Genomic DNA, 15,719 nt, shown 5'->3' with positions numbered 1-15,719 from the left:
ATTGAATAGTGAATGCTTTCAAATTAATCAAATGAAATGTGATTATTTTTATTCGCTCCAACCGATGAGTGATTCTCCTGAAACAGTTGAATGAAACATATGAATGAACAGTTTCTTACGAATAATTGAATTAACAATTTGTCCCTTTGTCAAGAAAATGATTGGTAAATTAATTGACTGATTGAGAGAGCATGTTAGCCCAGTGGCGTAATCGCTGCCTCCCCACAAAGCCAGACTGGGTTTGATTGCCGGTCATTGCATATTGTTGTTATTCAAATTCCAATTAAAATAGAATGACTCATGGCTTGTAGTCGCAAGATTGAAAGCATCGTAATACTGAAAACTAGGCTTTTTGACTCATTGAAACAGAATCTTTAATCACATTCCTCCTAGTTTTGGAATAGGTCAAGTTGAATTTGAACTTAAAAACAGCTCATACTGCAGAATATCATTTCAAAATTATATTATCTTGTCATTACAGCAACACATTACAAAATGGTATGTTATGTTAAAAATTAAAAGAATTTAAAGTATGTTTTTACTTTTTTCAATATGTACCTTGTGTTTCTGAAACATAAATTGCTTTATAAAATATACATGAAATTTTAAACAAACAGGAATCAAAGATGTTGTTATACCAATTCACGGAAACAGTAAAATAATTCCACATAACAATTTCACATGAAATTATAAGAAAACCTGTTGAAAATAAACTCTATAAACTTATACACGCACTTGAAACTTAATGAAGCGTAACACAAATTTTAAAACTGTCATGCTGAGTGGCTCAGATGGTTGAGGCGCTGGCCTTCTTACCCCAACTTGGCAGGTTTGATCCTAGCTCAGTCTGGTGGTATTTGAAGGTGCTCAAATACGCCAGCCTGGTATCGGTGGATTTACTGGCACATAAAACAATTCCCGCAGGACTAAATTCCAGCACCTCGGCGTCCCTAAAAACCGTAAAAGTAGTTAGTGGGACGTAAAGCAAATAACATTATTATTATTATTATTATTATTATTATTATTATTATTTAAATTTTAAAACTGCCTTTATCTGGGACAAACACATCTGTATGAAAATGGTAGATGGTATTAATGAGAAAATAAAAATGACCAAAGAGCTACAAATGCTGGCCTATCCAAAACAATAAAACAAGGCACACACTTCTGTAAAAAAAATCATAAAATATTTAAAAATACACTTTAAGAACTTGTAAATACGTATAAACCAAAAACATTTGAATTTCATTCAACCATACCAAAGCTAGGAAACCAATTATTGCACCCAAAAAATATAAATTTAACATATATTTATTGTATTGTATAACACAAAAAAGGAACTAACTTCAGTACCACAACGTTAGCTTCACATACACCGTAACTCCACAATAACATTCATGGGGACTTCGGAACTATACACGCACTAGAAACTTAATTAAACCTCGAACAAAATGAAACTAACAGTATGTTCCTAATTTTCTAATCGGAGTATTAACACACATACTTTAAAAAATAACTACGGGAAATATTTACGACGCCCGTACTTTATTCAGTGGAGAGCATGGGTTTGACGCCAGGGCATTTATGATCCATGCTTAGGAAATGTCAGAGAGAGGTTAGTACAGTAAGTTATTCTAGTTTTGAACTTTTGTTTATTCAAATGAAACGAGCAGATCATATCACCTTGTCATAGATGAACAGCTGAATTTAGAGTCCAGGTTGGGAAATGAGGGCGTCAGCGTCGAGGATGTCCCGTGATGATGAGCTCCTTCCCTTCACCATTTAACACCTCTCTGCACAATGGAACCACGTAATCTCTTGGTGGTCGACGGTTCTGGTAGAGGCTCGAACCAAGAGTCTGATGACAGCTGAAGTGCAGCGTGGAGTGTATAGTTAATGATTGAATTCCACTTAAGTCCCAAGAAGGGAGTAAAGAAGCTTGTAAGACCGAACAGAATTTCAATAAAATCTGAACGGCACTTCCTTACAGCACTTCACCGGAGATAATTGCATAACACTGTTCATGCGAGTTAAGAGTTCCACTGTTCGTAAACTTTAGCATACATAAATAAGGTTCAAGTGATGCTTTTATTGAAGAGATTAAAGTAGTTTTACAATCTACAACGAAAGGTAAATTAATATAATTCAAACGTGAAATTATAACTGTCCGATTCATTCGTCGGAAAAATAGAAATTAATGGAGTAATGTGCAAAACACAGTTCGCAACCTTCCTTATCACTGAGGTTAATGCAATGAATTCAACATTTTTTTCTTCTTTAAACACAGTCTAATTAAGATCGATATAATGTCATCGAGTAATAGTTTATAGAACACTTGGAAGTATGACAAGGGTCGTAATGAATGAAGTACACTCCCATTAACTTACTACAGCACTGTTCGTAAAATGAGAATGATTGCTAAGACAAGATCGAATCTAAGAAACTAAAGTCCTTTCTCGATACACTGTCTTTCGAAATTTCTTAAAGTCTTTCAAAGTACAATCTCGTAAAATTAACACAGTTCTTTCATGGAGTATAGTCATTCGAAATCACCACAGTTCTTTCAGTGAGAATAGTCATTCAAAATGAACACAGTCCAAAAGAGCACATTTCCTATGGAAATAAAGTTTTCACTGAGCACAGTCATGAAGTTAAGGCATAGTCTACACAAGAGGCGAAGTTCCAACACTGAGGCACAATCAATTCGTGTATGATAGGGCACAGTTTTTCAGAAAATAAAGCACAGTTTTGTAAATGCACATTCGGAGTGTTACTCAAATGGAATAATTAGAATGCACAGTCTTTCAAAAAAGGATTAAGTTCTCACGAGTCACTTCACGAATATTTGTTCGTAGAATGAGTGTTACTTTTATGAGATAAAGCCTGTCAGACTCGTGTCAACGTTAAATGTTAGTCAGTCACTATAAATGACTTGTAATATTTTAAACACCTCTTCTCACACTTGAAATTCAGAGTTCGAGGTTCGCACCTCGGACTTGGAAAATTTACTGAGTATTCGTACTTTACGCGTAGAATATCGGCATTTTGCCGGGCAGAGTAACGACATAGAATCAAAGATGGTTATGAATTTCATGTTTTTGGTCCGTATTGAACAATATATAAACAATAATGCAGCCAACCTAAACTCAATCCTAAATTTAATCAAAGGTACTTTTCCAAGACAATTACACTTTCTCCCGCACCCTTCAGCCCCACCTTAAGCCCTCTTCCTAAGCCATATTTCATTTCAATACAAGAACTTACTGATTTCCATGATTATAATTTTTACAACACCCCATTTATACTTTATTCTTTGTTAAAAACCTCTTATTATGTATATTCCTTGTATTATTAACTATTACCATAACATCTCATTCACTTGTTATTCTTTAAAATAATATTGTCTTAGGATTTCGCCACAAATGATCTTTGCTCCAATACGGCTGATGATGACCCCTAGATGGGTCGAAACTAGTACCGTATAATTTTGTAAATTTGTGAATATATTGTATTGAAAAGGTGGAAACATTGAAGTTATTATTATTATTACTTATAGAATCAAAGTCCCACAGCTGGTCCGCGCACGAGACGGCTGTGACGACACCAATATACTGATTTACTACCGACCTCATGGCCCTCTTTTATATGTGGAGGTCAGGCTACAGACTTCAAAATTCATATAACTCTAACTTCTAATTACTCGGCTATCTTGGCGCCAATCTTCTTGAAATTTGGTACATCACCATATTTAATACTGGACTACATGATGGTGTAGTTAGAAATTTGATAACATGTTTCATTCAAGAGATAGTGACATAGAACATATAGAAGGTTCTATTGTGATGTTATTTTTCCTTTGCAAGCTCAGGGCAGCGAGCAGACACACGACTCGCCGTTGTATCCACTGCCTCTGCATACAGCGGTAGTTTTAAATCACCTAGATGTGTGTTAGCTTGCATTGTCTCAGATATACTTTGGGCAGATAATGTCGGCACGGCATTCCCGTTTCACTATAAAGGTAAAAAAAAAGAAAAACACCACACGCATGTAATAGAAACTTACGAAAACTATTGAAACTCACTACTTCTTAAAATTCTCAAGGAACATTTGATTTTTTTTTTTGCTAGTTGCTTTACGTCGCACCGACACAGATAGGTCTTATGGCGACGATGGGACAGGAAAGGGCTAGGAGTAGGAAGGAAGCGGCCGTGGCCTTAATTAAGGTGCAGCCCCAGCATTTGCCTGGTGTGAAAATGGCAAACCACGGAAAACCATTTTCAGGGCTGCTGACAGTGGGGTTCGAACCTACTATCTCCCGAATACTGGATACTGGCCGCACTTAAGCGACTGCAGCTATTGAGCTCGGTACATTTGAAAATGGGGCCCTACCTAAGATGAAGTCTAAGGCCGAAGATGGCAAAAATACCCAGTCTCTGAGCCATAGTAATTAACTAATGAAAGTTAAAATCCCCAACCCGACCGGGAATCGAACCCAAGACCTCTTGGACCAATGGCCAGCATGCTAACCATTTGTCCATGGACCTGAACTACAAAAGATTAAAGTACGTACATTGCCAGCTGCTAGTTAAAAGAAATTGTCCATTGGTAGTAGTAGGGCTTAGTTCCATTGTGCCAGAAGATGGCATTTACTTAAATAACGAACTTTATTTTACAGATTTTATTAAGACAGTTAATTCACTCGTTTAGTTAAGTTTGGAAAAATAAGTGTATTTCTGTTTTTTGTAAGAGTTCATCTATTTGCTTATCTCAATCGATTATCCATCCGATACACTTAATGGGGCCCTACCTAAGATGAAGTCTAAGGCTGAAGATGGCAAAAATACCCAGTCTCTGAGCCATAGTAATTAACTAATGAAAGTTAAAATCCCCAACCCGATCTGATTATTCTATGTGATACAACTGAATGATATTTGAAACTCATTCGATAATTTTTATTCAATTATTTAACTAATCGGCTGGAGGTTATTTGATTATGAAATGTATTGGATTATCCCATCACTGATATGAAGTAGGGGATTGCATGTAGGGGCGAAGTACAGTGGTGGCTATACCGAGATGAAAGGGAAGGCAGAGTAGATGATGATGTGACAAACTGAAGATCCAGGCAGGATCATCTTTGTTAAGGATATCTTGAGGCGGGAGTTCATTAGAAGATATTGGGATAGACCTTCGACAGAGCTCGATAGCTGCAGTCGCTTAAGTGCGGCCGGTATCCAGTATTCGGGAGATAGTGGGTTCAAACCCCACTGTCAGCCGCCCTGAAGATGGTTTTCCATGGTTTCCCATTTTCACACCAGGCAAATGCTGGGGCTGTACCTTAAGGCCATGGCAGCTTCCTTCCCACTCCTAGTTCTTTCCTGACCCGTTGTCGCCGTAAGACCTATCTGAGTCGGTGCGGCGTAAAGCAACTTGTAGAAAAGGTAGGCCTTTGCCCAGCAGTAGGACGCCAGTGGCTAACAATATCAACATTTACTCACAGCTCTGGGTAGTGCGAAAACATTCGGGGCACAACGTATACACGTCCAATGTTCTTCCTAAGACTTTTTTTGGGCACACTGCCCTGCCGTTTTTACAGACCGCCCGGCTAACATAACCTAGATATGTGGTAGTTACGTAATAGGAATACATATTTGAGTCATTTAATGCTCCAAATAAAAAGTAAATAGCGTAAAACTGTTTATTTAAATGATAAATCTTCATTATTGTCAGCATAATTGCATCATTTACATCGGAATTTAAATGTTCAGCTTGACTATCACATAGTGTTGTACGGGAGCGGTGTCTGGATTAGCTTGGAATCGCATGCCAGCACTCACTTGCACATGACGTCGCAAACCTAGCAATCGAGTGGTAAGCCCCGGTGTTGCATGATTATGAATGAGCAGTAGAACACTAGAAATTCAAAGTATGCTGTTATATATCTTGTTTGTGATAATAAAACTAAAATAGTTCAAATTTTCAGTTAATGTTTACCTCTCTGACATTATTGGTACTGCTCTGTGGGTCAGTGGTAGAGTGTCGGACTTCAGATCGTAAGATAGCGGGTTAAAACTCGGCAGAGGTAGTCAGATTTTTTAAGGGTGGTAGAAAGTCCATTTGACACTCCATGTCGTACGATCTCTGGTGATACATTCAGTGTTTACCCGTTACAATTCACTAAAACTTGGCAATAGATGCCCAAGAGAGATTTGGTTTATTCTGTCTGCCATCTAGTAGGCCTAGAGTAAAACGGAACATCAAAATTGACGAGCAAGCAGCTAGAAAGCGTTTAATTAAAATGCTTGCGCACCGGTACGTCAGGACATAGGATTATTTATTTAAATTGAAATGTTATCATTTTCATTGTTTACGTAGTATTCCCCATCCGGCTACTCATTCCTGCCACCCGGCAGATGAAATTTTCTGGGGAGAACACAATTTTACCACCAGGTAAGACACCTACTGTGGGATGAGCAAATACCCATGAAAACAAAAATTACATTGTAAAAGTCCTATTATACACCAATTCTTACATACTGTCTTGAAACTACAACACTGACCAATTAAGATAATTCCAAACTTCAGGCAGCTGAAATGAAATTCCTGCGCACTGTGATCCAGAAAACCAGGAAAGACAAGATTAGGAATGAGAAAATTAGAGAAGTAGTAGGAATAGATGATTCTCTCCTCTATAAGATTCAGATATCAAGACTGAAGTGGTTTGGTCACATGAAGAGGATGCCAGTAAACAGAACTGCAAGGAAGGAATTTGACAGAAAAGTAGAAGGAAGACGACCCGTGGGAAGGCCACGAAGGAAATGGATAGATTCGGTTAAGAACGATGTACTGCTGAGAGGTCATGATTGGGACACGTTGGTGGAGGAAGAATGGTACAAGGACAGGATGAGATGGAGGAGGCTTATATACCACACCTGGGAAACTTGAGATGGTTTATGATGATGATGATGATGATGATGATGATGATGATGCTAATGATGAACACTGACATCTGTCAAATAATGTGAGGTTGATCAGATTTTAGCCTATATTTCAGGTGTTCTGCCAAAAGATGTATGATGTGTTATGTACCATTTAAAAAAGGAGAAATTGTTCTTTCTCATTAGAAAAACAGCATTTGATTATCTCTACTACTTCACATTCTGTTTGACATTTAGTAAGGATCTCCGTTGTGCCTGTCTCCATCCAAACCCATTAGAAGTAATCATGTCGCATAGAAGGCAGTTGTTAGCCTGCAATGATATTTTAAAATTCTGTACAGAAGCAAGTGTGAAAATGAGTCAAGAGGTCATATTGTGAAGAATTGTTTAGCAATAGTAGTGAATTCGAGAAAAGCAACCAGGGACTGGAAAATTATGAAAGTGATGTGATGTTGCATGGCCAAAAAAAAAAAAAAAAAAAAAAAAAAAAACAACCCATGAAAATGAAGGGGAAATTTCCGTTTTCTGGATCTGACGGTATTGCTCCAGTAATACTTGAGCAACTCTATGATCCATGAAAACCCCGTATTTAGTCAGTGTGAATGTGATGTACATGTTTGGCAGTTTAGTATATCACTGACTGCTTCATAGTTTTCTACACCAAGAGGCTCTGCAAAGAAGTAGTTTAAAAAATATCCATAGGTAAGATTTATGAATCTCTCATGTTATAGATATTATAAATTGAAGAGAATCTATGAAACCAGTGAAAATTAATACTAATTGTGGGTGTACAAAGGGCTAGAAAAATGGTATGCCAATGGGTTAGTAAATGGAAATGAATGTGTGTTAAGCATGCAACATATTAAGTAGTTTTCTAGTTGCTGACCTGTAAGAACGTCAGTTATACTAAATTTAAGTCATTGGAAGGTGTACCTCTCTCCCTCCCCAAGGTCTCTGCTCCTCCCCAGATATTTCTAGCTTTATTTAATCCAGGCTTGCTGTAGAATATAATTTTACATCTGTGCATGCTTTCCTCATGTAATCTATGTGCAGTCTTTATGATTCTTCAAGTAGACTATGTAATCTTTCAACGAATAAATTCAAAAAGTCGTTTTATAACTTGTTTTATAAGAAACCAAACAAATAAGTACAAAATATAGTTATTGTTTTCCACTTTATTTTCACTAAGATACCTTCAACATGTATGAAAAATTTAAATAATATTAGTTAATTGCTTATTATACTGTATGCACAACATGATGCATAATTTATTTAGAAAGTTTCTTGTTATCCAGCATTAGCATTAAATGGTTGTTAGTGATAATCTGCACATTATAGGTTCATTCTTATCCGAGTGCTTTTAATCTGAAAACTGCGGCATTTGTTAATACCAATTTTTTTTTTAGTAGATAAACATTTAAATACTAAAAATTTCCTATTTGACAGCTTAGACATCATCTTAGTGTGTGCAATTTTAGAATACAAACCATTAATGATTTTATCATTTTACACCTGTATTCACTACCCAGCCCACTCCACAAACACAACCTGAAACAGAACAGATTTTTCTTCTTATTTTCCACCCATTACTGATCGGCAATCTTGCCAACCTGCTGTGCAAAAGCATCCACCTCCCTAGTGTAGGGGTTAGTGCCATCTTAAGAGACCCAGGTTCGATTTCCACTACTGCCAGAAATTTAAGACAGGTATAAGAGCAGATATGTTGTTAAAAAGGTAAGTGCACCTCACCTCCATTGGAGGAATACGAGGACACAAGTTTGTTTAGTGCATTGTGCATACTCAGGTTCGCCAACCATAAAAATAGATTACATATGCCTACGTAGGATATTTGAATTACATAGTCTACTTGTAGTTTATATGTAAATGTAAACTATTGAACTTTATGTGTAAACACACAACACTGATTTTGTATATTTTTTTAATGCATATTTTTTTTAACGTAGAGACCAAGTAATGTGTCTAGAAAATGAGTAAAAGTTGCTGTAAACCAACCTCTTTTGTCCAGAGATAAACAATGTTCCAGAATGTTTACTATATCTTTGTTAGTACAGTATATTATACCTTTATGAGAATTGGCTTTTTCTGTTTCAGCCAAAGAAAATGAGCCTGTCTAGTGTACTGGAAGCATCTGTTAAAGGTTAGAACTGTTTACGTTTATAAATCATTAGAGATCCCTGCTCCTGTTATATTACTACCTAGTATGTTTAAGATATTGAAAATGTTTCAAATAGTTGTCCTTAGCTGAAATTTGACATAGACCCACTGAAGTTATGATTTTGCAGTTTTTATCCAAATTAGTTTTTAAAGCCTGGCTGAGCGGCTTAGATTGTGGGGCATGAACCTTCTGAGCCCAAGTTGGCAGGTTCGATTCTGGCTTTCAGTCATGTCAGTAATATTGTGCTTTCCCAACCTCGAAATGTTATAGGTTCCTTGTTAGTCTTGATCATCCTACCTTTGTTGTCCTCTGTCTTGCCAGGTCATTTATCTAGTAGATCTAACTGGTGTTATTTATTTGCTTCTCAATGATTTCTTTTTAAAAAAAATTATGATGCGTTAGCCACCACCCCTCCTCCAGCCTACTGGACCGTGGACTATTATGTTAGGGTTAGCATATCTTAGCCAAGATGTCCCCATTTTAAAGTATCAGGAACTTGCCATTACCTTTCCTCATATAGGGATAGCACTTGCTGAAAGCAAAGGCAGAAAGACAGTCAGCTGGCATTTCTTGAGTTTTACCGGATGTACATTCTTGGCCTCCGTTAATCCCTCAAGTTCAAAATTCCAGCCGGCTTCTATTTGGGTAAGATTGCAATATACATGGCCCTATGTTATTCTGAAATCTTTGGTGTCTGAATCCTGGTGTGAAGGACATTTTTATTACACCAAAATATATTTCAACGCTCACTTGGATTTTGATTTGAAATTTTAACATTTTTAAAATCAGGTCTGAGGGCATGATTTTGTCATGTACTTTGTTGCAGCAATTACTGAACATGTAGCAGAGGTTCAGTATGTCACAATATGGTGAAAATATCATCAGATCCAATGGCGACCTGAAAGCTAACTTGGAACTAAAATACACTAACAGATGATTCCAAATACAGTAGAACCCTGATGCATCGTTCCCGAAACTGTCATTTTCCCGTATCCATTGTTCAATTTATTCGGTCCCAAAAATTTTCCATATAATCCAATGTTAAATTTCCCTGCATCTATCGTTCCTCAAACTATCATTTTAATGCATCGATCTTCAAAAAAATATTTTTCCTCGGCCACAATTTTCCCACATGGATCGATTGAAAGTAAGAAAAATATACGCAAAAGTTTTTTTGAATTTAAAGAGACAGCTGAATACTCTAGCATATAATAGCGGCAACCTGTTACGCGAGAATGTACAAGCAATTGAGTTGCTAGTCTTGAGCAAGCATCTCGTAGGCTGGAGTGCTGTGCGCAGGTTATTCACACGCAACCTCACTACTACGAGCCTCCTGGTGCCAGCGCTTCTGCTTAAGCCACTAACTGGGCCCTAGAAGTATTCTTATTTACAAGAATTAAAACAGAGGTACTGTAAAACTCAAATTTGCCACCATTTTCTGTGTTGCTGTTGGCTGGCTAGGGCTGCCAGCTTCATTAAAAATTAGAAAATCGCGCAGTTTAAAATAGTCACGGCGTGCGCCGGGTACGTTTTAATTAGTTACAGGGTTATTAATCGCATCGTACCTTGTGATGTGTATGGGATGCTAGAGGCCTGTTGTTCACTTTGTTGCCTCCTGCCCAGTTGTCTTGTTGCAAGCTGGACCTAACCAAGCCAGACCAATCATCGTTTCACTAGCCTGGCTTGAAACTAATTTCTAGGTTGGCAGGATCGCTTAGCCTGCTGTGACATCGTCCGAGCTGCTCCATGTCCATGTGGGATCTCTAACGTATCGTTCGCGAAGGGTGTACAGAATCTTTATCATATTACAGGTTATCACCGTAATATTCACGTATATCGTTAATTTGCAAAAAGAGAACTGACCTTGAAGGTTTTCCAGTTACTACGAGATGTTAGGAAAAGTGAAGTGAAATGGTGTAAAAGCCGCGCTTTTTATGTTCACAGTGTATATCATGATTGCAATGGTTTGATACCGTTATGTATAGTATGAGTATGTCCGGCTCCGTGGCTAAATGGTTAGCACGTGTTGGCCTTCAGTTTAAGAGGTCATGAGCGGGTCGGGGACTTTAATGGTTAATTCCGACAGTTCAGTGGCTGTGTGTGTGCGCCGACTTATGGATTAGGTTTCATCGTAGGTAGAGCCGCATTTTCATAAGCGCGTAGATCGCCTACCACGCAACAACTCGAAAGATCGGCACCCAGCTTCGAGGCCACACGCCGTTGTTGTTGTTGTTGTTGTTATTATTATTATTATTATTATTATTATTATTATTATTATTATTATTATTATATTTACATGACAAAAAATGCTCAAATATAGTACCCGTATTTTATTATTTTGCTCTCTCCCTATTTTATGTCACCTGCATTTATCGTTTTCCTGCATCCATCGTCATTTTCACCCTCGTCCTTGAAAAACGATGCATTGAGGTTTTACTGTATTGAATGTCTGGTTAAGACCAAATTGATATTTGAAGAATCATTCAATAACTAATTTTGATAAACAGTTACAGTAAAATCCTCTTCAAGGATTTGTGTGTTAACTGTGTATTAAGCGAAAGACAACCAACTGCACGTACAGTTTTATTTATTTAGTGTATGGCTTTTAGTACCGTGAAAATTGAGGACATGTTCGGCTTACTTGGTGCAGGCCTCTATTTGATGCCCATGAACGGGTTGTGTGTATGGGTATATGATGATGATGATGATGTAGGGAGAGCATGAAACCCAGTGTTGGATAATAGCCTATTCCTGTCAAGTAACACCAAGGCTCAAGGCATAACGTCCTCATTTGATGGACAAATCGCCATCAACAGAATCATATGGTCTCATTCTACTTGAACACTGTGGATAGTTTTGGAAGCGAATCCAGGCTTTTGGCACGCAATCTAGTGATTATAAATTGTATACCACTACCTTTTCTACCCTGTCAGCAAACATTCTGATAATGAAAAGGTTTGCCAAAATGGGACTCGAACCACAGTGTCAAGGCCATAATGATTTGGCGCCTTATGGCTACTAGGTAGGCTTGTATGTACAGTGTAACAGATTGCAAAGTATCGTTGAGTTCTGGAGCTGATGAAGCCATTCAGCTAAAATCTTCTCCAACTTCTCTTGTTGCTTGCATTTTACTTTTCTCCCTTGTCTTCCTTGACGATGCAGTTGTAGTGATTGAATCACAGTTCTTTATTTTTATTGTTCTTAATGTTGGCAGTTGGATGTCTAATGAATCAGAAAATTGTTTCTGAAAAAAAAAATTCACCATGTTTTCTTCTTCTGCTCCTTATTCCGTTCATTTGGGGTCGACGTTTCTATCTAGCCATTTCCATATGTCTCTGTCCCAAACAATGCGCTGTGTTAACTGCTTCTCCTTCCTTTTTTTTTCCAGGCCCACCATTCTTCTTTCCACATAAATGCCATTCTTGCACATGCAACCATACAAAAGTAGGCATCTCTCTTGCACTTTTTTGGATATTTAACCATCGCCTTTGTTAAAATTATTGGAGTGTACGGTAATTTTCTCTCACCTCACGAATGACTCTTAAGTGTAAAATGTTTATCCTTACAAATGACGGGATGTTTCATTGAAAATAATTTGATGATTTGCATGTATAGCAACAGCACAGTTTAGACCAATAGCATCTTTAACAGATCGCAAACTGTTGCCTATGATAGGTTTGAAGATGGTCTCGATATTGTGCCTTCAGAGAATACAGAACCACCTCAATAATTTGAAATCGGTTAATTCAAAGTCTCGCCTAATTCAAAGCAGCTCTCGTTCCCGGAAACATGAGGTACGGTTTTGCATGTTATTTAAATCGTTTAATTAGAAATACAGATAATTCGTAATTTGAAGAACAATGTCGGTCCCGTCACCAAAATTCAAACTTTTAATTCGAAACTGCCTTTACGTTTTGAAAAATATAGTATTTTACAGAGTAATTGTAATTCAAAATTTCTCCGCGTCATGAAAGAACGCGTCTTCCGGAACGTGAAGGGGTGACTTTGCGTCAGTTTTCCGTTTACTTCGATTTCCATGGTGAACTGAATATTTACGTGAATAGAGACGGGATGGTCGAGAAATAGCTGCAGGTTATTGCTCCTGTGAGGCCAGATCACGAACGTGTCATCCACATAACGGAGAAAACATTTCGGTTTCAGGGTAGATGTGGCTAAGGCTTTCTGTTGGAAGTTCTCCATATACATGTTTGCTATTATTTGAGAGAGCGGCAACCCCATCACGGCCCCTTCTCTCTGTTCGTAAGACTCCCCGTTGAAGTAGAAATAAGTGGCATTTATGCATTCTTTAGCTAGTGTTGACAGGTCTTCTGGAAGTTTCTGGTCTAATAGCGGAAATACCTCTGTTAGCGGCACCTTGGTGAAAAGTTACATGACGTCAAAACTTACTAATAAGTCCGTATTTTCAATTAATTGATCCTTAAGAAGCTGGATGAAATGTCGGGAGTACTTCACGTATTTTTCAGTGTGTCCTGTATGTGGCTGAACTAGTCCAGCTAGGTAATGGTCAATATCGTGCGTCGGAGATCCTATAGCGTTCACGATAGGTCGCAGAGATGTGCCTCCTGTATGGATTTTAGAGAGGCCATACAATTTAGGAGGTATCTAATCCGAGGAGATCAGCTTCTTCTGTATTTCGGCTGGTATACTAGTTTGTGGAGTTTGTTCTTAATGTGGTTGGTAGGGTTTCTTATCTTCCTGTGTGTAGAATCGGTGAGTAATTGTTCTATTTTCTGTGTGTAGTTAGTGCATGTCATTATCACAGTAGCGTTGCCTTTATCTGCGGGTAGGATTATTGTTTCCATATCTTGACGTGTTTTGAAGGCATGAATTTCTTCTATGGTCAAATTGGATGGCGGCAGTTTTGCGATTCTCGGTAGACATGATATATCCTGTCTGATCTCTTCTGCAGATTTGTTAGGGAGGTGTCGGATTGCAAATCAACTTTGCTAATTATTTCTTCCACCGGTATCCTATTACGAGGTACTGCGTAGTCGAGTCCTTTTTTCAAGGCCGAGGTAGTAGGTTCACTGAGTGGCTTATCTGTAAGATTAACTATTACTAGGGACCTGAAAAATTAGCATCTATTTGTTTCAAAATGAGCATCTATTTTTTTCCAAAATTAGCATCTATTTACAAAGTTAAAATAATTGCATGGTATTATTAATTTTAACGATTCCAAGTTTATGAAGTGCAATTATTGTCCTTGGTTCACACACAATACAAATTCATTGTTCAAACGAAAGCATTGTCAGTACTTTGGCATTGCATTTTTTCAAATTGCACCGTCTGTAACAACTGTGTTGTAATGAGACAACACGCGCTCGCTATCTACATTGTTCGTTGCGGTCCACAACAACTCAAGACAGTATTTAGCAAATATGCTGAACTCTGTCTGAACTGCAGTTAATGCAAGCATGACATCACATTTTTCACTTTCTTTCATCTGGGTTTGAATTGCATGTTTCAGAGAACAGTAACCAGATCAGATATAGTTTCGTGAGAGATCTGTTACTCCAAACAATTTCTCAAGCTCATCTAATTTATCAGTGTTCTTCAAAATTATATTTCTTGGATACAAAGCTTGAGAAATTGACACAAAATGCTTATGGTTGGGGTCTTTAGCTTTAAATGTGGCTAGCTTGCACTGTGAAGAATGAGCAGCTTTGACAAGTTTGTCTCTACATGCAGCCTGCTGTAGAGGAGTGCGCTTAATCAAAGCATTATTAGTTGCCGCAGAAAAATTCCTCTCACAAATGAAGGTAAAACTGCGTCAAGGTTATGCAGTTTGGGGTAAAGGAGATGAGAGGTAGGATAAAGAGACCCAAGTTCAGTAAGGAGGTCAACCAATCCAGCTGAATGATCTGTGACAAAAACCATGTGGGAGTGAAGCCTATTCACTTCTCGGTCACTCAGATCAGTCAGGTACTTAATACCACAGTTGTTGATGTCTTTCATGTCAGACATCTTGAAAAATGTAACACCACCAGTAAAGTAAGCACTCAAATAGAAGACAGGTACAAGAAAAAGCTTTGCTTCCTTTGAAGCACCATACTTCGATGTTAAGAATTGTATATAATTATATTTTCGCTTTCTTGTGTTCAAAAATGCAAACTTTACCATCGCAACCATGATTTAAATCGGTCATCACTGCAACCCAACTATTGCTAACCAAGCTGATCTTGTGTGTCCAGCACTGTACATGCGTTAAATGATCCCCTATGACCACACTTAATGTTTCATAACACCGGGTCATGTACGGGGCACTGTCACTAACAAACACTTCAACTGCATCATATGAGAGCTTCTAAAACAGCAAGAGAGCAGTTTGTAGCATTTCCTGCATCAAGATAGTTTACAGAAACAACGTGCGGCTCTCTTTTCGATCCGGCTGGCACTTGGAATATGATGATAAAAATACAACGGCCCATTCTGTAGTTTCATCACAGAGTATGTTGATGTTCTTCCCCACTAGAGCCTGTGCTGTTCTTTTCTGGTGGTCAGATGCAACTTCTAGAAAGGAAGAACGACCTCAAATTATAACAAAATAATTTAAAATTACTGGATCAATTGGGTACGAGTAAGAT

General features: G+C 37.9%; 1 protein-coding gene across 4 annotated transcripts in view; it reads left to right on the top strand.

The window, feature by feature from the left end:
• LOC136883449 (calponin homology domain-containing protein DDB_G0272472) overlaps nt 1-15,719 on the top strand; it is a 113,514-nt gene that overhangs the window by 69,506 nt on the left and 28,289 nt on the right. For all 4 annotated transcript variants that reach the window (XM_067155747.2, XM_067155744.2, XM_067155745.2 and 1 more), the window contains one exon: nt 9,051-9,096. In XM_067155747.2, the coding sequence (XP_067011848.2) occupies nt 9,051-9,096 (46 nt within the window). The remainder of the gene's footprint in view (nt 1-9,050; nt 9,097-15,719) is intronic.

The sequence above is a fragment of the Anabrus simplex genome, chromosome 11, assembly GCF_040414725.1.
Source record: "Anabrus simplex isolate iqAnaSimp1 chromosome 11, ASM4041472v1, whole genome shotgun sequence".
Lineage (NCBI taxonomy): Eukaryota > Metazoa > Arthropoda > Insecta > Orthoptera > Tettigoniidae > Anabrus > Anabrus simplex.
Note: the sequence above shows the minus strand (reverse complement) of the source record. Positions and strands in the feature narration are given on the sequence as shown.